The sequence below is a fragment of the Musca domestica genome, unplaced genomic scaffold (genome assembly GCF_030504385.1).
Source record: "Musca domestica strain aabys unplaced genomic scaffold, Musca_domestica.polishedcontigs.V.1.1 24, whole genome shotgun sequence".
NCBI classification, from domain to species: Eukaryota; Metazoa; Arthropoda; class Insecta; order Diptera; family Muscidae; genus Musca; species Musca domestica.
Genome location: NW_026712272.1, coordinates 7,112,115 through 7,134,606, shown reverse-complemented (window position 1 = coordinate 7,134,606; position 22,492 = coordinate 7,112,115). Strand labels below are relative to the sequence as shown.

Genomic DNA, 22,492 nt, shown 5'->3' with positions numbered 1-22,492 from the left:
AGTAATTCAGGCATGAAGGAGAACTTCAGCCCTCACACACATGCAGTAATAGAGCCGTATGTAGTTAGGAATGCTGTGAATTGCACGAAGCGTTTATCTAAGCACTTAACACTTGCTAGCGCAATTTTTCGCCCTTCTCTTTTTTTTCAATTTTTTGCAGATATAAATCACCAGCCTGGTTATTTGTTGCAGAATGTTCCGCTGCACTTGAAAAGGGAAACACAAATTAGAAAAACACACTCACACACACTCGGATAGATGAAAGTGATGATGTTTTTACTATCCCGTAGATGATAGGAGAGAGAAAAATGGGGAGGTGGTGTTAGTATCTAAACCTAAGTGAATGTGAAGTTATTTTTTTACACCAACCTGTCGGGGTTTATTTTTTTTAATCAGACAAATGAACAAAGGAATACCATGGCACAGGACATGGTATTACCGAAAAAAAAAAACAGAAATGTACATGGCCAAAAGAGAATGCATAAAGAGTGGCATTGTGGGGCAGGGGAGTAGCGATACAACAAAGCCACCAGCCATGTTTCCGGTGGCTAGCAAAGCTATTACAGTTGGTTTTTTTTGGTTGCAAATCGTAAAATGTAAAGAAATGTTTATTTTTTTTTTGGGAAGTCCAAGAAAATATTTAAAATGGCGCCCAACGTTAATTTTAGACAATCTCTTAAAGTATTATTAAAAACTGTTCAGGACTAAATAAAATTATTCCCTCCTTCCAAAATTGAAGCTGAGATGACCAAAGTAAAATACTATTTAATTTTAAAAATTTAATGTTGGGCGCCACAATCCCTTTGATCAATTTTAAGTTTTTTAAAGACAACCATGTCTGAGATTGTCTCCCAAGGAGAATTCCGTATGAATTTGTGAGGCTACTTAAAAATCTTTAAAAATTTTAAATTAGATTTTGGCGCCCAACGTTAAATTGATATTAATGGAAAATAGAATAACTAATTTCAGATTTTATAATGGAAAAAAATCGACTCTCGGGTCGGTTGATTTTATTTCTATGGAAAAAAATTCCGACCCTCGGGTCGATTGACTTTTTTTCTATGGAAAAAAATTCCGACCCTCGGGTCGATTGACTTTTTTTCTATAGAAAAAAAATTTCGAACCGAGGGTCGGTTGACTTTTTTTCTATAGAAAAAAAATTTCGACCCGAGGGTCGGTTGAATTTTTTCCTATAGAAAAAAAATTCCGACCCTCGGGTCGGTTGACTTTTTTTCTATGGAAAAAAAATTCCGACCCTCGGGTCGGTTGACTTTTTTCTATGGAAAAAAATTCCGACCCTCGGGTCGGTTGACTTTTTTTCTATAGAAAAAAAATTTCGACCCGAGGGTCGGTTGACTTTTTTCCTATAGAAAAAAAATTCCGACCCTCGGGTCGGTTGACTTTTTTTCTATGGAAAAAAAATTCCGACCCTCGGGTCGGTTGACTTTTTTCTATGGAAAAAAATTCCGAACCTCGGGTCGGTTGACTTTTTTTCTATAGAAAAAAATTCCGACCCTCGGGTCGGTTGACCTTTATTTCTATAGAAAAAAATTCCGACCCGAGGGTCGGTTGACTTTTTTTCTATGGAAAAAAATTCCGACGCTCGGGTCGGTTGACTTTTTTTCTATGGAAAAAAATTCCGACGCTCGGGTCGGTTGACTTTTTTTCTATGGAAAAAAATTCCGACCCTCGGGTCGGTTGACTTTTTTTCTATAGAAAAAAATTCCGACCCTCGGGTCGGTTGACTTTTTTTCTATAGAAAAAAATTCCGACCCTCGGGTCGGTTGACTTTTTTTCTATAGAAAAAAATTCCGACCCTCGGGTCGGTTGAATTTTTTTCTATACAAAAAAATTCCGACCCGGAATCGGGCGCCACAATAATTTCGAGTATTTTTCTAGTCTTAGATGGACCACTTTTTGAAAATGACAAAGAGCATTGTGGCGCCCAACTTAATAGTGATGAACCCACGTTGGGCGCCACCCATCTAAGGCTAGAAAAATAATGAAAATTATTGTGGCGCCGAACGTTATAAAGTCTGAAATTTTTTGTCCTATTCTATTCCATACTATCACCTTAACGTTGGGCGCCACAATATTTTTCATCAAATATAAGATTTTCTAAGGCTCGAAAAATTATGAAAATCATTCTGGCGCCCTACGTAACCTAAAAATGGATATTCCACTTGGCAATAATATTACATCAACATTGGGCGCCACAAGGTCCTTTATTCAATTTATATGATGAGATGAAAAAATTGCAACCAACTTCAGACTGCTGTCATTTCTAAGCCACTCGTCCGACAGCTATTAAAATTATTCCAGTGACAGCTCATTATATTGTTTACAAGCGTACCAAAAGAATTTTGGTGAGAATTTTCTAGAAAAAAAGTTATTCGCGGTGGAATTCATGCGTGATAGTGTGATTCCTTTATATTTGGCTGGACACAACCACAAGTGGCTATCGTTAGAGCACTTTAGCATTTAAATGTGAATAAATCTTTTGTGTCTCGTACCATCGCTTGTTACCGTGATACTGGCGTAGCGTAGCCCAACGTCAAGGAAGTGGACAGGAAGAAAACAGCAACATCAGCAGAAATGCTTCGAAAAGTAAAGCAGCGACTTGATCGAAACCCGCGTCGCCTCGCAGTGGCCCGCAAAAAATGGCTCGTGAGCTGAACACATGGCAATATTCCATTCGGCAAATATTGAAAAATGAGCTCGAGGTAAAGCCATTGAAATTCCAAATAGTGCAAGAACTTACACCGCAGCGGAAAGAAAATAGACTCAAAAGAGCTAAAGAGTTGCTTCGCTTGGCCGAAAGTGGTGAACTGCCGAATTTGGGTTTCTTCGATGAGAAAAACATTCGCCACTGTTGTCCAACAGTTTGTAAACAAACAAAATAATCGGGTTTACTTGCCAAAGAGGTCAGCTGAAAATGTGCACCTTCGGTTGGACGGCAGAACTCAAGCGCCAGGCATGGTGTTGGTGTGGGCCATAACGCCATAACAGCCGATGGTCGCTCTCCGCTTGTATTAATCGATCTTGGCATCAGAATAAATTCCGAAATATTATCGCGAAAATATTCTGGAGGGTGTATTAAAGCCTTGGCCACGCAAACATTTTGGCCGTAGACCTTGGGCATCAGAATTAATTCCGAATAATATCGCAAAAATATTCTGGAGGGTGTATTAAAGCCTTGGGCACGCAAACATTTTGGCCGTAGACCTTCGATATTCCAACAGAACTCAGCACCAGCGCACTCAGAACGTGCCACCCAAGAATGGTTACAAAATGAGGTTCCTCGCTTCATTTCTAGCACAGCACAATGGCCACCAAAATCTTGGGATATCAATTCGTTAGACTATTGTGTCTGGAGTATTTTGGAAAGCAAGGTTGGCACTAAAAAATACCAAATTGTCGATCACCTCAAGCAAACGCTTCGCCGGGAATGATCCAAAATACCGCAGAGCAACATTCGGACAGCATGTGACGTGGTTTTATTGGCCGTTTGAAGGCCATAATTCGTGCCAAAGGTAACCAATTCGAAAAAATCGAAACTTATTCTAAAATTTAAAGCTATTTCCGATATTTTTGCTTTCGTCGAATAAAATTAAAAAAAAAATTAGAAATTATGGCGTTTGACTTTTTTCCAGTTTTTTATCTCACCCTCTCAAGACCTCTTATTGAAATCCATGGAGGGTTGCATCTTCAATTGTTCTAATAATGGCGCCCAACGTGGATTTCAATGGCCATTTTTCTGAATTTTTTTTTTTTTGAAGTTCTGCTAATTATACCTTTCCTGTAGCAAATTATGGACCTATTAAACGCCTCAGCCATCCTAGAAACAGACCTTTATGGGACATGCATTTCTACACCCAAAATCTAAAATCTCCCAACCAAGATACCCCATCACCTCGTGGACACACTTGCATTTAATTTCATCCGACTGACAGGTGGAAATTTCAATATCTCGCAATTGATTATAGTACCATTACGCCCATCATAATCATTTTGGCGCCCAACGTAACCTGAAAATAATTATCCTATTGGACCATAATATGACTTTAACGTTGGGCGCCACCATATCCGCAATTTAAGATTTTCCAGGTGGGAAACCTGTGTGATTGTATCTTATGGAGGGTTGCATCTTCCCTTGATACAATAATGGCGCCCAACGTGGGTTTCAATGGTCATTTTTCAGATTTTTATTTTTTGTTAATTATACCCATAAAACTCCTTAGGCATCATAGAACCAGACCTTTATGGTCCTTCTATTTACATTTCTACTCCCAAATTCAACAATCTCCCATCCAAGATACACCCACACCTCATGGTCACACTTGCATTTAATTTTATCCGACTGACAGGTGGAAATTTCAATTTCTCGCAATTAAATATGGTACCTTTGCACCCATTGTAATCATTTTGGCGCCCAACATAACCTGAAAAAGGTTATCCTATTTGACCATAATATGACTTTAACGTTGGGCGCCACCATGTCCGCTATACAATTTAAGATTTTCAAAGTAGGAAACCTGTGTGATTGTGTCTTATGGAGGGTTTGCTTCTTCACCTGATACAATAATGGCGCCCAACGTGGGTTTCAATGGCCAAAATATGACTTTAACGTTGGGCGCCACCATGTCCGCTATTCAATTTAAGATTTTTCAAGTAGGAAACCTGTGTGATTGTGTCTTATGGAGGGTTTGCTTCTTCACTTGATGCAATAATGGCGCCCAACGTGGGTTTCAATGGACATTTTTTTCAGATTTTTTTGATTTTTTGCTAATTATACCATTCACATTCTATAAAACGCCTTAGGCATCCCAGGGCCAAACCTCTTTTGAGCCTTCTATTTACATTTCTACTCCCGAAAAATCGAAAATCTCCCCTCCAAGATACCCCCTCACCTCATGGTCACACTTGCAATTAATTTCATTCGGCTGACAGGTGGAAATTTCAATTTCTCACAATTGATTATGGGGACATTGTCGTCTTCACCTTGACAGCATAGCATTTGTCGTACACAACATTGGAATGTCTTCCTTCACCCCCTGAAAAACTCCTCCAACCTTTCAACTTCGTTTACAAAAGTCGAAAATCGAAGATAATTGTCTTAAAAACAGATAAATGGCAATGACATCCCATTCCATCTCCAGGATTACAAGCAGAGCGACAATGTAACAAAATGTAAGCATAGCAATACTCCTCTTCCTCCCCCTACATACCTAGAGAGACCTAGAGTTGGGGATATGTTTAGAAAATTTCAATTTGCTACCCACCACCTCCTTAACTTCATTTCAAGACCCTTGTTGAACCTCGACAAAACAATTTATGGTTGATTTAGTGCAATACAAATGTGTTAATGTGTGTGAGAGCCCTTCAAATTTGGAGAGAGTGTGTGTGTGAGAGCATGTGTGAGGGCATGTGTGCGGGTGTCTGTATCTAATGACTTCTTAGTGTTTTGTGTTAGACCACAAAAACGACCACAGAACATACAATCATCTTCCTTCTTCTCCTCCTCCATTTTATTGTTAGCCATTTCCAGCCGGGAGGATTGGTAATCTCTAGTATTGATTACTCACACACACACACACACACGTAGATGCACAGCATTACATGTAATGATGAGATCATGTATTGAAGTTAAAGATTTTCAATTATTTATAATAGATAAATACGCCCTTTTTATGTCAGCTGTGGCTAGGTGTAGTTGAGAGAATATCAGAAAAAAACATTGCATATTTATAGGCATAACTTAAAGTTCATAGTTTTTACCTAATTTATTGATAAGTTCGGAGATAGAAGGCCTTAAAAACCTCTGCCATGGATAGAATTTCCAAAACCTTCTCTAGAGCTATTACGAAATTAATCAAAATCCATTGCCTACTTTAAGGCACATCATATATAAGTCAGCTGGGGCGAAAGTGTTTCTTTAACTTTCCTTTTTTTCTGGAAGTTAATTTATTTTCCATATCTGTATGTAAAAGGGGAAAATTGTGGCCCCGGATGTTCCTCAATTTTCTTTTGGCAAAAATCGCTGAAAGTTGTTTTTTGGGTCCTTTTTTGCCGACCATCCAGAAAAGTGTCACAAAGGCGTTGAAATATTCGTGTTTTCGCCGTGATTCAATTTCGTTCGTTTTGCTTGACTTTGTCGCAAATAGTTTATGAAATATGTCTACATAGTTTAAATTCCGATTTTTTTCTCTCTGCAGGACGAAAACAAGGATGTGATTTTTGGTGACAAAATTTAAAAGGGTGGTGTGTAAATTAAAAAATTAAAAAGTAAATTATTAAATTAAAAAAGTAGCTCTAAATATCCTTTGAAAAATGTTTGAAAAATCCACGCCTAAGTAGCTCTAAATATCCTTCGAAAAATGTTTGAAAAATCCACGCCTAAGTAGCTCTAAATATCCTTTAAAAAATGTTTAAAAAATCCACGCCTAAGTAGCTCCTCTAAATATCCTTTGAAAAATGTTTAAAAAATCCACGCCTAAGTAGCTCTAAATATCCTTTGAAAAATGTTTAAAAAATCCACGCCTAAGTAGCTCCTCTAAATATCCTTTGAAAAATGTTTAAAAAAATCCACGCCTAAGTAGCTCTAAATATCCTTTGAAAAATGTTTAAAAAATCCACGCCTAAGTAGCTCTAAATATCCTTTGAAAAATGTTTAAAAAATCCACGCCTAAGTAGCTCTAAATATCCTTTGAAAAATGTTTAAAAAATCCACGCCTAAGTAGCTCTAAATATCCTTTGAAAAATGTTTAAAAAATCCACGCCTAAGTAGCTCTAAATATCCTTTGAAAAATGTTTAAAATATCCACGCCCAAGGTAGCTCTAAATATCCTTTGAAAAATGTTTAAAAAATCCACGCCCAGGACCTCTAAATATCCTTTGAAAAATGTTTAAAAAATCCACGCCTAAGTAGCTCTAAATATCCTTTGAAAAATGTTTAAAAAATCCACGCCTAAGTAGCTCTAAATATCCTTTGAAAAATGTTTAAAAAATCCACGCCTAAGTAGCTCTAAATATCCTTTGAAAAATGTTTAAAAAATATCCACTCCACACCAATATAACAATTAGTTAAAAAGGAACAGAATTTTAGCCGAATCCTCAACCAGTCCCCCCATAAACACTCCCACACGTATGCATGAACACAATACCATGTTCCCAAAGTTTATGGATAGCCATCGAGACATCGTTGGATTCAACAGACTACAACTATGCACACAAATAATGGATAATTTATGAGCCTAAAAGTATGCAGTGTTTTGTTACAGACTAAAAACTGCATTGTAGCGGGTTGTGCAAAAACACACGTACATACGTATACATATGTGTGTGGGAGAAAAGACGATAGTGTATAAAGTATGTGATAATGAAAATGCTTACCTCTTTGTCCGCCTACTCCTCCACACATTTAGAGACTATATTGTCATGTTTAGAAACTATACCAGCCACCACTCCACACCTCAGGCGACCATTTTCGATTATGCAGCTCATAATTTATTTTCACAGAGTACTTTTGGTGTGAAGCTAATAATATCTGCAAGAAATAAAGAAATATTTGCACAAAATTTATTGTCAACAAATTTGTTGATGTCTCATCTTTGTTCGGGGGATTATTTATGGCTTTTGAAACAGACCGGCAACACAGGTAAATTTACGAACTTAAGAGAGAGTCATCACATTCTAAAGATAAATTAAATAAATTGTTGCATATTGTGAGGGAGTTATTAACATTAATTTAAAGAAATATGTTGCATACTTTAAGTATGCGGATTTTAAAAAATTTCAAATTCCTCCCTGAGCTTAGTTGTGAATTTGTTACGGTTTTTTTGATGCCCTACCCTGAATTCTATCCCGAGCTCCTTAGTTTTGGATTTTTGTACTTTCCTAATCAACATCAAAACATTTTGTTTTAATATTCTTAATAAATATTAGCGACCTCTGTTATAGCTGAGCTTTTTTTATGGTTTTTAACTAAACTTAATTTCTTGTTGCCACACCTAACGAATTTCATCAAATGTCTTCGTTAACATGGTGTTGCCAACTGTGAAAACATCAACATTTGCTATCGAATTCACAGGGTTACACAGGTTTGACAGGTTCATATTTTCAATCCCTCAAAATGTCCATAGAATAACTTCTGTTTAGCCTGGCTGAATCATAGTATTCCATAGAATAATATTTATTCCTAGCATACAGACCACTTTTACATTTACTTTGATTCAATCGTTCATTTTTAAAAACTGAAGAAAATTAATGAACAAATAAAATGCAACTAGTTCTTATAGTTCAATTTGGTGAATAATTCGCTTTGAAGCAGCTCACTAGTGACAATTTAATGACTGCAGTTTAATAATACGCTTTATTAATGATTTGTAGCTTAATAATGATTTAAACGTATTGTGCATCCAATCTTGACCTTCATAGAGTAGTTATTTTAAACTTGTTCGTTATTTGTTTCTGATTGTGTTAATTAATGACAACCTGAGATGTTTGTTTTTCAACCTGTTGGTCCCTCGAAAGGGTATTTTTTCAATCTAGCGATCCCTATATGGCCCATTTCTCAAATCTAGTAATCCCTATGTGATTCGTTTTTCAAACTGGTGATCCCTACATTATTTTTGGTCTTGGACGCGTTTCATACGCGTAAAAACTTTGTTTTCCCCATAAAAAATCACAAATAAAACAATAATGTCGCATATAAAAGATTTATATTTATGTAAAAACATCGACGATTTGGAAAAACAGTCCGAAATACCAGATGTACGCGATAAAAAGATGAAAATGTAAGTAGATTTTCCATTTCGGCTTGTGGGTTGTGTGTGTCATCTTCTAATGTTTTTTTTTATTTGTCTCACCCCTTCCACCACCTCCTCCTGCTTGTGTTTCTTCTAATTAGGTTACTGGAGACAGCAAAAAGACTTATTGCTGAGGCCGAAAAATATTATCGTCTGGGCGATGAGGAAATGGCCTATGTATTTTATACGAAATATTTTAGCCTGCTAAATATTATTTACAAGAAAAGGGATTACATTGAAAGCAAGCCGCTGATAAGACAAATGTTGGGCGATAATCGTTCCAACAAGATGACCATGGATCGCTTGGAAATGTTGACGAGGTCACTGAATGAACGTTATGATCGTTTAAATGCCAAGAAATTGGAGAAACGTGACAGTGTGACACCTCTCAACAGAAGCAGTTTGAATTCATCCCTGAATCAGGAGAGATCACGTTCCAACTCACCCAAGGTAACAGAAAGCAATGGTTTTCCGCCATCCCTACGTTTGATGACATCTCAAGAGCTCTTTGAATGCATGAAAACACAAAAAGTTTTGATTATGGATTGTCGTCCAGCCGATGATTACAAGATGTCACATCTCACCTATCCGTTGGCTTTCAATGTGCCCCAGGAATTGATACAATATGGGTAAATATTATGCATGATATGTTAAGGTTTTTTTAAAATTTCCTTTTTTATTGTAGTATGTCGGCTGGCAAATTACAGGATAAGCTGGATCCTGAATCAAAAAAGCTGTGGTCAGCCAGAGCCATTAAAGATCATGTGGTTCTAATGGATTGGAGTTGTTCGGATCCAAATCCACCGGAAGGATCAGCTATTGCTATTTTACTGAATATTTTACAAAATGTGAGTAAAGAGTGAAGCTTATGGTCTTCTAGGGACATATACTACGTTACTAAATGAGATTTAGGTGCATATACTTCATTGTAGGTGGCCACTAGGGCCATATATGGGTACATCTACACTATAGAAGTGACCTCTGGGCACAGATGATACTACTCCAGATTAGGTGGCCTCTGAAGGCATCTGCTCTACAGAAATGTTTCTAGAGCGACTATTTTGCTATTTTCGGAATCTCAAACGACATATCGTTATAAATCACCATTTCGTCCTGTGAAAAATATACGAAAAACAAAAAATATAGATTTTATTGCATACTTTTAGGCGTTAACTTATTAATTGGTCGTAGTGTTTGTTTTTTATTGCGCCAACATTAAAATGCAGTTTAAATTGAATACTTTTAGAAATTTGAAATGCAAATTAAATATCTCATAGTAGTTGATCTCCAATTTTTAGTTAATGGGTCCTGGAAGGCATCTTCGATACAAAAATCAAATTTTAAGGCTTAGCGCAGATTAAATTTAAATTGTTTTTTAAATAAAATTGTTTTTATCTTTCAGTGGGATCCTGATGTCACCTATCGTTCACCGATACAAATTCTCGAAGGTGGCTATAATTACTTTAAATTGGTCTATCCTTTTAAGTGTACAAATCCAATGGTGCAGGCACCGTCAACACCACAAAATGATATGAATCTCATTGATGATATTGAGTATCCATCAGTATTTGATATTCAAATGAAAGATGAAGTTTTAAAGACCACCACCACCACGACAACGGCCACTTCACCCATACGACCAGTTATCGATCGAGCCAGTAAACAAGCGGCCATACAAACCTACAAAGAAAAAGAAAAGGCCATTGAAGAAATTTTCAAAGAACAGGAGGTGTTATTGGAAAAAGCCCAAGAAAACGATGAGGAATTACAGAAAGTGGCCAAACAATTGAATAGCATTTACGAGAAGAAACAATTGGATCTTGCGGATCAAGAGATACTCTATAAAATGATGCAATTAGAAAGTGTGGCCAAGGATTATGTAAGTTTTTCTAGCAAAATTTTGCACAAATATTTAACTATTTTCCTTTTAGAAACTTGACAACATGCGTCTTCGTGAAGAGCTGGAAGAATATAAACGCCGCGAACAGGAAAGTGTTACACGCCAACAAGCCCAAGAGGTTGAGGAAAAGACCAAGGAAATTGAGGCAAAAATTGAAGAACGTCTACGGCGAGATGAACAACTCGAGAGGGAAAAAGAACAACGGGCCATACAACTTGCCATTGCTAGAGAAAATAAGAAGTTCTTCCAAAATCGTCAACAGGAAAAGCAAACAGAACAAGAACAATTGGAGCGAGAACCGTCACCGCCACCACCCGCCCCTGTGGAAATGGTGCCACCAAAACCTACTGTACCCCAATTTGATCGTTCCGTCAAACCTCAATTAACAGCCCATCATCAGCAACAACAAACGCCTCAGTCGCCAAATATTTATGCCTTACAAGATAAACAACGTGACTTCTCACCCGTTCGAGGTGCTGTGGTAAGTTGACGACTTTTAAATTAAAATCTATGCTAATTTTTCGAATGGAATAGGGGCTTCTAAGAACGTTTCCGGGAAAAGGGCCCTATGAATTACACTTAGAAGTGTCGTTTGGAATGGAATAGGGGCTTCTAAGAACGTTTCCGGGAAAAGGGCCCTATGAATTACACTTAGAAGTGTCGTTTGGAATGGAATAGGGGCTTCTAAGAACGTTTCCGGGAAAAGGGCCCTATGAATTACACTTAGAAGTGTCGTTTGGAATGGAATAGGGGCTTCTAAGAACGTTTCCGGCAAAAGGGCCCTATGAATTACACTTAGAAGTGTCGTTTGGAAACGGTGTGAATACTTTTAAAATAGTCGTGATTTACCGAAATAGTCGTTTATTTTTTAAAGTATTCTTTTAGGGGACAATTTTTTAAATTAAATTGAATTATGTTTTTCCCAGGATTATTAAGTCGTTGAATTTTTTAAAAAAATATGGTTTTTCAAGGATAATTTTTTAAGGATTTTCAGGTCGTGGATTAACAGTAGTTCCTTCGAGGATATTAAGTCGTCGATTTTTAGAAATATTTTTCAAGAATTTTTTGGACGTCTATTTTTTACAATTTTCTTCAAGAACTATCCGATTTAAGGTTATTATCGAGCGTTATAGAGAATTTTTTAAAAGCATTTTTGGTCTTTAGATAGCATTCTATTAAATATGTACAGGGTGAGATGAAAAAACTGCAACCAAATTCAGACTGCTGTCATTTGTAAGCCACACGTCCGACAGCTGTTAAAATTATTCCAGTGGCAGCTCATTATATTGTTTACAAGCGTTCAAAAGCATTTTGTTTAGAATTTTCCAGAAAAAAAAGTTATTCGTGATGGAATTCAAGCGTGTTAGTGTGATTTCTTCATATTTGGCTGGAAACCCAAAAGTGGCTATCGTTAGAGAACTCCAGCATTTAAATGTGAATAAATCTTTTGTGTCTCGTACCATCCCTCGTTACCGTGATACTGATACTGATAGCGTAGCTCGACGTCAAGGAAGTGGACGGAAGAAAACTGCAGAAGAAAACTGCAACATCAGCAGAAATGGTTCGAAAAGTAAAGAAGGGACTTGATCGAAATCCGCGTCGCATGGCTCCTGAGTTGAACATATCGCAAAATTTCAGCATTCGGCAAATATTGAAAAATGAGCTGGGGGTAAAGCTATTGAAATTGCAAAAAGTGCCAGAACTTACAACAGAAAGAAAATAGACTCAAAAGAGCTAAAGAGTTGTTTCGCTTGGCCGAAAGTGGTGAACTGCCGAAAATGGTTTTCTGCTCTCCATTGAAAAAACATTCGTTGTCCAGCAGTTTGTAAAGAAACAAAATGATCTGCCTCTTGCCAAAGAGGTCAGCTGAAAATGTGCGCCTTTCGTTGGCCATCAAAACTCAAGCGCCGGCCATTGTTGTTGTTGTTGTAGCAGTAATATTTGCAAGTGTTTGCATTCTGCTAATCTGGTTCCAACTCCAGGTTTAGAAATTCGGCTACTTTAATGGACTGTAGCCAGAGATCTTCTGGAGTGAGTTGGGTAGGTTTGACTGTGTAATTAAAGAGGTGTAGCGTAATGTGCGGTCCTGTATCACACGCCGGCCATGGTGATGTTGTGGGTCGCCATAACAGCCGATGGTCGCTTTCCGCTTCGTGGCATTAAAATAAATGCCGAATATTATCGCGAAAATATTCTGGAGGGTGTATTAAAGCCTTGGGCACGCAAACATTTTGGCCGCAAACCTTGGACATTCCAACAGGACTCCTTAGCACCATCGCACTCAGCACGCGCCACCCAAGAATGGTTACAAAATGAGATTCCTCGCTTCATTTTCCAGCGCACAATGGCCACCAAAATCTCCGGATACTAATCCGATGGACTTTTGTGTCTGGAGTATTTTGGAAAGCAAGGTTGGCACTATAAAATACCAAAGTGTTGATCAGCTCAAGCTAGCGCTTCACCGGGAATAGGCCAAAATACCGCAGAGCAACATTCGGGCAGTGTGTGACGGTTTCATTGGCCGTTTGAAGGCCATAATCCGTGCCGAAGGTGACCAATTCGAACAAATCTAAATTTATTCTAAAATTTGATGTTCTATCCGACATTTTTTGCTTTCATTCAATAAAATTTAAAAAAATTCAAAATTAGACCTTCTATAAATCTGCTGGGTTCTAGACCATTGCAATATTCTAGGCAATGAGACAGTAGATTAATTGGAAAGACAGGGTTCTGGATCAATTGACATTAAAGCTGAGAGCTCGCTTAGACCAACCTTCTGGCACTTCTTTCGTGCGATACACAAACATTACTCCGAGAGATTCGAACAAAAATGGATAGATGAAAGGGAGTTAATGTTCCTAAGAAAAACTAGCCTATAATGGCCGAGAAGAGAACAAGATCGCTAATCTCCATGGCGAAACCTGGCATGAAACATGAGGAGGGCACAATCACAGGTCATTGTAGCGTGAAAGCCATGACTTCTAAATGGGGTAGCTATAATAGCGATTATTATGGTAGGCTCTTCCAAGATGACGAAGAAATTGAGACAGTCGAACATTTACTCTGCCACTACCCAACTGTTAGGCAATGTGAGGCACAAGCTTGTGAGAGAACATATCATACACGATCTGTCTTAATTCGCTAACGCAGAACATTTAAAAAAAATGTCAAAATTATGGCATTTGGCTCTGTTGCAGTTTTTTTTATCTCACTTCTCTTTTCCCATTGTATGACCAACTTTTGCCATCACCTTCAGAAACATCCACGTGAAATTATTTTTCATTTAAACCATTTAAACATTGTACCATACTTATTCCTCCATTTCGTGGCAAATTACCAATTCCATATTTCTATCCTACCAACCATCATTATTGGACTATATTTAAACGTGAGCCATGCACTCACATCACGAGTGCATTTCTCAAATCATTGCAATTCGAACCAGGAGCATACCTAGTTCATCTACAATTGACGTCGACAACTGTGCACGTTTCTTTTTTAATTTTCGGTGGGAAACTATTGACAACAAAATGCCCTTCCTCCCTTCTGCATTCACAAGCAACAGTTAACAATAGGTTTTCGGCCAGCCCCTCCATAAGAACTGTTTTGTTTTTTTTTTCTTTTCGTTTTTTAGTTTCGACGTCAACAACAAAACAAAAATCAATAAGTCAGCCTATATTTGCAAATAAATCTCTTCATTTGACGTCCCTTTGCCTCCCTTCTTTCCTTTCCTCGTGGCATTCCCAGTCAACCGAAAACAAAAGGTCACGTTTTGAAACTACGTAAATAAATAGAAATTGCCATCACCATTACCCGCCGCAATTGCTGTCAATGTGTAGCCACGGCACTAGTTTTCCTAGAGTTTATACTTATTTATCCCCAAGATGAATTAGAAAAATCTAAATCAAACATTGCCTCCATTGTTGCGGGCGATATACGCAGCAATGCCGCCCTGGCCAGACAGTTGGCCGGCACACGTACAGAAATGTGAATGAAAAAAACAATGCCTATTGGACATGTAGTGGTGGGCTTGAGCACATGTTAACCTGCCTAGTTCATCAATCGAATGTAACCAACACACAGACATGATTCTTTAAAAAAGCCCTTCTACGCATGTTTGTTTCGGAACGCGCCTTTCTATTTTTTTTTTTTTTTTGCTTTCTTTCTTTTTATACCCGGTATTGTTTTGCCCAAAAATAACGAAAAAAAAAAACCAATGAACCTACCCAATACCAATGCTGATTTAAGTTTCTCTATTTTAGTTGCAAACGGTTCTCTGAACAAAGAATGACGACTTGGTATTGTCGGGATCTCAAAGATATTTTTATTATTTATCGAATAAATTCGAATTTGGTTAAGTGTTCCGTTTTATCATGATTATTGCTGGTGTGAAAATACAATTGCCTGCAACAACGACATATCGTTATAAATCACCATTTCGTCCTGTGAAAAAGGTACGAAACACAAACAAGTATCGATTTCATTGCATACTTTTAGGCGTTAACTCAATAATTGGGTCTAGCGTCTGTTTTTTTTTTTTTGCGTCGACATTAAAGTGCAATTTAAATTGAATATTTTTTTGGAATTTGGAATGCATGAAATAAAATATTTTTCCAAAAGATTTTCAAAATATGAAAAATGATTCAAAATGTGAATCCTTGCAGAAATTTCAAATAAGGCGTAATTAGGTTTTTTTAATGTTTGGCTTGCGAGGTAAATTCTTGCAATCGTTTCGAACAAATTTTGAATATACAGGGTGAGATAAAAGAAACTGCAACAAAGTCAAACGCCGTAATATTTACACTTTTTTTTAATTTTATTGAATGAAACCAAAAAATGCCGGAAATCAAATTTAAGAATAAGTTTAGATTTGTTTTGAATTGGTCACCTTTGGCACGAATTATGGCCTTCAAACGGCCAATGAAACCGTCACACGCTGCCCGAATATTGCTCTGCGGTATTTTGGCTCATTCCTGGCGAAGCACTTGCTTGAGGTGATAGCAAAAAATGTCGGAAATAGCATCAAATTTTAGAATAAGTTTAGATTTGTTTGAATTGGTCACCTTTGGCACGAATTATTGCCTTCAAACGGTCAATGAAACCGTCACACGCTGCCCGAATGTTACTCTGCGGTATTTTGGGCCATTCCCGGCGAAACGCTTGCATGAAGTGAAAGCAAAAAATGTAGGAAATAGCATCAAATTTTAGAATAAGTTTAGATTTGTTCTAATTGGTCACCATTGGCACGAATTATGGCTTTCAAACGGCCAACGAAACCGTCACACGCTGCCCGAATGTTGCTCTGCGATATTTTGGCCCATTCCCGGTGAAGCGCTTGCTTGAGGTGATCAACACTTTGGTATTTTTTTGGTGTCAACCTTGCTTTCCTTGCAAAATACTCCAGACACAATAGTCCAACGGATTGGTATTCGGAGATTTTGGTGGCCATTGTGCGCTGGAAATGAAACGAGGAATCTCATTTTGTAACTATTCTTGGGTGGCGCGTGCTAAGTGCGATGGTGCTGCGTCCTGTTGGAATGTCCAAGGTCTGCGACCAAATGTTTTTGTTTCCAAGGCTTTAATACACCATCCAGAATATTTTTGCGATAATATTCGGCATTTATTCCGATGCCACGGTCGATTAATGCGAGCGGAGAGCGACCATCGGCTGTTGTGGCGTTATGGCCCACAACCATCACCATGGCCGGCGCTTGAGTCCTGGTGGCCAACCGAAGGTGCACATTTTCAGCTGACGCCTTTGGCAAGTAAACACGATCATTTTGTTTGTTTACAAACTGCTGTACAACGAATGTTTTCTCAGCGGAGAAAACCAAATTCGGCAGTTCACCACATTCGGCCAAGCGAAGTAACTCTTTAACTCTTTTGAGTCTATTTTCTTTCTGTTGCGGTGTAAGTTCTTGCACTTTTTGGAATTTCAATGGCTTTATCCCGAGCTCATATTTCATTATTTGCCGAATGCTGAAATATTGCGATATGATCAGCTCACGAGCCATTTTCGGCCACTGCAACGCGGGTTTCGATCAAGTCGCTTTTTTACTTTTCGATCCGTTTCTGCTGATGTTGCTGTTTTCTTCCGTCCACTTGCTTGACGTGGGGCTACGCTACCAGTATCACGGTATCGAGCGATGGTACGAGAGACAAAAGATTTATTCACATTTAAATGCTGGAGTGCCCTAACGATAGCCACATATGGTTTTCCAGAAAGACGGGAATCCGAATCAATTAACATTAAAGTTGAGAACTCGCTTAGACCAGGCTTAAGTCACTTTTTCGTGGTACTCCGGTAGATTCCAACAAAAATGGATAGAAAAAAAGGATGTAATGTCCCTAAGAAAATCTGATCTATAATATCCGAGAAACCTTACCTAATGCATGCGGAGCGCACCGGATCACTGTAGCGTGAGAGCCATGCCTTCTAAATGGAGTAGCCACGGTATCGATTACAGTAGGCCCTGCCAAGATGAGGAAGAAATTGAGACTGTCGAGCTTTAACTCTGCTACCACACAACTCTCATAAATGTGAAACACAAGCTTGTGTGAGAACATATAATACACAATCTGTATTAAGTCTCCAACACAGAACCAGCAGTAATTATTCATATCGTTTAAGCTTCTACATATATTTTATGTTTGGTAGATCTTTTATATGTCTTCCATGACTATAATTTTTGTAAACTATATTTTATAATTTGTACACGTCCCTGCTATTAAAAGAAAAACCGAACTTCTGACCTTTTCGTTGGCTTTTAACACACACTCGCCTTTCGGCGGAGCATACTTTTAGGCGCTTCATTATAAAACCACAAGACAACTTTAAAATAAATTTCTTTTTTCTATTTTCTCTGGAGGTTTTCTTTGGTTCTTTACCTTTCCCAGGCTATACCTTGAACTTACTTGGCATTTCTTTTATTTTCCTTTTTTTGCGTGTTCCCTATCTGGTCATAAATTTTAAACAGATTAGTATAACAAAAATAACAAAGGAAATGCCTGCCTGCCTGGCGTTGCGTGTATGAATGGATTTGTATGGACAGATAGAAAGCTACTATTTTTAGGTAGGTGGGGTCCTTCTCAAGGAACGAAAAAACATGTTTTCTTGAGAAATTCATTCAATCTTTGTCATCGACCCCAAGGGGAGTTTGCTATGGCATGCATGCATGCATAAAGACAAAACTAAATCGAAATGGCCATAACAAATTTAACACTGTCTACCATTAGTTTTCCAACAACTCCCACACCTCCTCTGTTTTGGTAATTAAGTTATTTTATTGTTAAATGTTTGCTTTAATAGATGGAAATTTGATTTGAGGACACTCCCGAAATTTATAGACACCTTGGTTTTCGGAATTAATTTCTGAGGGAGATAGAAGAAACCAGGTCAATGATATTGAAAAAAAAAAATAAACAAAGAAAATAATTATTTAAAATATTTGCCCTCAGGATGGGTCACAACGTTTCGAAGGGTGGGCCCTAAAATTCAATCACTTTTGAACTGTCCGGCAACAGTTTCAGAGTAGAAATTCGCACTTCGGTTAATTTGCGACAAAAACATAGGGAACACAAAGTACGAAAAAGACCAATTCGCGTTGCCTTCTTCACAAACTATTTGTCAGTTATTTATGATTGGAGTAATGATCACTTGAGAAAAATGGTTTCCGTGAGAATAGAATTCAAACTTTTCATACTTATATTTTGTTCCACAAACGTATTAACATCCGAAACATATATTCGAATACTAATATTTTTAATTTGTGTATTTAATTGGCTTTATTCTTTAACGAAACAAAATCACTTCAAATTACATTAATTTGCACCAAAGACATAGGGAACACAAAGTACGAAAAAGACCAAATCGCGTTGTCTTCTTCGCAAACTATTTATCAGTTATTCATAATTAGAGTAATGATTTATTGAGAAAAATGCTTTTCGTGAGAATAGAATTCAAAATTTTCATACTAATATATTGTTCCACAGACTTATTAACATCCGAAACATATATTCGAGTACTAATATTTTTTATTTGTGCATTTAATTGGCTCTATTCTTAAACGAAACAAAATCACTTCAAATTGTATTAATTTGCAGAAAAAACATTGGGAACACAAGGTACGAAAAAGACCAATTCGCGTTGCCTTCTTCACAAACTATTTATCAGTTATTCATTATTGGAGTAATGATCTTTTGGGAAAAATGGTTTCCACGAGAATATAATTCAAACCTTTCATACTTATATGTTGTTCCACAAACTTATTAACATCCGAAACATGTATTCGAGTACTAATTTGAGTATTTAATTGGCTCTATTTTTTAACGAAACAAAATCACTTCGAGTTGCATTAATTTGCACCAAAGACATAGGGAACACAAGGTAAGAAAAATACCAATTCGCGTTGCCTTCTTCACAAACTATTTATCAGTTATTTATGACTGGAGTAATGATCACTTGAGAAAAATGCTTTCCGTGGGAATAGAATACAGACTTTTTAAATTGCTTTGTTGCTCCACGGACATCTTAACATCCGAAACATATATCCGAATACTAATATTTTTAATTTGTGTTTTTAAATGGCTTTATTCTTGAACGAAACAAAATCACTTCAAATTGTATTAATTTACAACAAAGACCTAGGAAACGCAAGGTACGAAAAAAATGCTTTCCGCGGGAATAGAATTCAAACGTTTCAAACTTAAAAGTTGTTCCACAAACTGTCGCTTAATTCTTAAAAGAAACTAAAACTCTTCAAATTACTTTAATGAGCAGAACAGGCAGGCAACACAAAATGTGAAAAGACTCAGTCGCGTTGCCATCTTTGAGTAAAAATTGAATTGATTTTCAAACTTATATTTTGCTCCACAGACTAATCAATATTCAACACATATATTCGAATATTAATATTGTAGATTTCTTTATTAAGTTACTTAATTTTAGAAACAAACAAAAGCACTTCACATTTGTATAAATTTGTATAACAAATAGGATACATATTTAAAGAAGACTTTGAAAAATATCTTTACAAAAAAGACCTTCTCAGGAGGTATTTTTTGAAAAATCTACCATTTTCGTCCAGGAAATTTTGAAAAATATCTTGTCTAGGAAATTTTTGATCAAACTTTTTTTTAACAAAACTTCTGTTGGAATGTTTTATTTTTTGTTTTATTTATTTTATTATTCCCAAATTGAAGGTGAATTATCCCCGTATTGTGAATACATTATTTGGGTAAATAATTCTCAAATGAGGGGTCAATTATCTGTCAGTTTTGGTAAGAATTTATATGTTGTCATAGGTGTTACAAGACTTCCTTTCAATATGAAATAATTTCCCCCTTCCATGCCGTTTTGGCATGGTCTCTATGTCTGTGATTGCGCGAATCTTAAATAATATCCACAAGTCGTTGTCATGGCATGGAGGGGGGGTTGATAAATAAAAAACATTGTTTATCCCTTGTTCAAATGCTTGTTTCCAACAAATGGTTGCTAATCTTCCGTTGTTTACAAGCTGTTCCCACCAAAAAGATTGCCAGCAAAAGACATGGTCTATTATGATGTACGAACAAACAGAACTCGTGGCGAAATACACAATATTATTGCTCAATTACATTGGTCTATTAATATATATATATATTTTTTATTATTTCTTTCTTTATTTCACTGTGTAATTTAGGGTCGTGGCTTGACCGGCTTAAAGAATCTAGGCAATACCTGCTATATGAACAGCATTTTGCAGTGCCTCAGCAATACCCCCCAGCTGGCGGAATATTGTATTACAGACAAATACAAAAACTATATAAGTCGCAACAATAAAACAAAGGGACAAATTGTGGAGGAGGTGGCGGCACTCATAAAGGTCCTGTGGAATGGAAACTATAAATGTGTGGCCAGCAAGGATTTGCGTGTAAGTTGGTCATTTGGGTAGAGGTGTTTTTGGCAACACATACACACACGCATAACAGTTTTAAAATGTGTTATGCTAATTTGTGGTTTATAACCCAAACATGTCATCTTCCCCTTCCCCTCTCTCTCTGCTTTTAATTAATTAAATTAAATTATTCTTCTGCAGTATGTCATTGGCCAATATCAGAAAATGTTTCGTGGCATTGAACAACAGGACTCCCATGAATTTCTTACCATACTCATGGATTGGTTACACTCCGATCTACAAACCCTGACAGTGCCTGAATATCCCCGCGAACCAATGACCGCCTCCGACAAGGCTTGGCTGGACTTTACCAAGGCCAAGGAAAGTCTAATATTGCATTTATTTTATGGTCAAATCAAAAGTATCGTCAAATGCACCACGTGCGACAAGGAGTCGGCCACATATGAGTGTTTTTCGAATTTAAGCCTTGAACTGCCTGAGAACAACAACATTTGCCAGCTGTCACAATGTTTGGATATGTATTTCAGCGGTGAACGCATAAGCGGCTGGAATTGTCCGGCCTGCAAACAGAAACGGGATGCCATCAAGAAATTGAATATTTCAAAACTGCCACCGGTCTTGGTGATACATTTGAAGAGGTATGCTTTGTGCCGAATATTTTCTCAAATCATTTTTAATTTTATGTCCTACCTTTTCAGATTCTATGCCGATACCGATTCCCTTAGTCCCAGCTATAAGAAAAAACAAAATTATTTACGTTTTCCTCTGGAAAATCTAAATATGTTCCCGTACATAACAATATCAGAGTCGCGTCGCAACACAACGAAATCCTACGAATTGTACGCTGTCTCAAATCATTACGGCTCGATGGAGAGTGGCCACTATACAGCCTTCTGTAAGAGCGGCACCTATGGCAAGTGGTTTAAGTTTGACGATCAAATGGTAACGCCACAGGATGCCTCAACGGTGGTCTCAAGTGCTGCTTACATATTGTTTTATACACGTCTGGCGCCGTCACAATATATAACGGAAAGTAATTCCTCTAGGCTATAGAAAGACTATATCATTTTAGTTGATCTTTTTTCGATTTTCTAATTTTAATTGGTTATGGATTCAATTCCTTTATAAACTAACAAAAAACAAAGACACATACATACATATACACACACACTTAACTCTCGCCCTATATATGTCTAGTCCACGATTAGAATGAATGAAACTTTGCCTTATATATCCAAAAAAAAAAAGTATATCGAAATTACTATAGGCTATCGAAACAAACAAAAAAAAATCAAAACTTTTTTAGGTTATATTTTTTGTTAACTTGTTATTGTTTTTTTTTTCTTATTATTATTTTTATTTAAACAAAACTAAAAAAAAATATTCCATATATACTATACATAAATTTACTATTTATCTTATAATTTCCCAAAAAATATATATTTTAGAGTTTACAAAACTCCCTCTCACTTTTGTTAAATTTATAAACACTTCTATTTACAAATTTTCTCAATAGGTATTTGTTCTTATTTTTTTAAAAAAAAAAGTAACCTCCCAGAAATTCCAAAAATATTACCCATTAAGACTTACCAATTTATTTATTCAAAATCAAATCCAAAAGAGAAGAATGTCATTATTTGAGAAAAGTCTACAAATGAAAGCTGATATAAATGTGAATAATATAAATTAAGATTTATGTTTCGCTAAAAACAAACGCATAGTTACCATTAAATATATATTTTTTTCAAGAAGAACATTTTACATTTTTACTTGTAAAAACAAAACACATTCATAAGTCATACAGAATAAACAAAATACTATTTTTAATATATGATTTATATTGAACTATAAATATAAAGAGGAAAACAAAAAAAGAAAAATAAAACTAA

At 36.7% G+C, this 22,492-nt stretch overlaps 1 protein-coding gene across 2 annotated transcripts; it reads left to right on the top strand.

Annotated features, from left to right (window-relative positions):
• The first annotated feature begins 8,606 nt into the window (after positions 1-8,606).
• LOC101895779 (ubiquitin carboxyl-terminal hydrolase 8) lies at positions 8,607-22,488 on the top strand. Of its 2 annotated transcripts, XM_005183586.4 has the most exons (8): positions 8,607-8,795; positions 8,909-9,436; positions 9,493-9,655; positions 10,210-10,686; positions 10,739-11,188; positions 20,388-20,618; positions 20,784-21,241; positions 21,302-22,488. In XM_005183586.4, the coding sequence occupies exons 1-8, from the start codon at positions 8,701-8,703 to the stop codon at positions 21,654-21,656; spliced, it is 2,757 nt and encodes a 918-aa protein (XP_005183643.1). In that variant the 5' UTR covers positions 8,607-8,700; the 3' UTR covers positions 21,657-22,488. The 2 variants fall into 2 exon arrangements, with proteins under 2 accessions (XP_005183643.1, XP_011292573.1); XM_011294271.3 differs by lacking the exons at positions 8,607-8,795; positions 8,909-9,436; positions 9,493-9,655; positions 10,210-10,686; positions 10,739-11,188 and adding an exon at positions 14,965-15,161.
• The last annotated feature ends 4 nt before the right edge of the window (positions 22,489-22,492 follow it).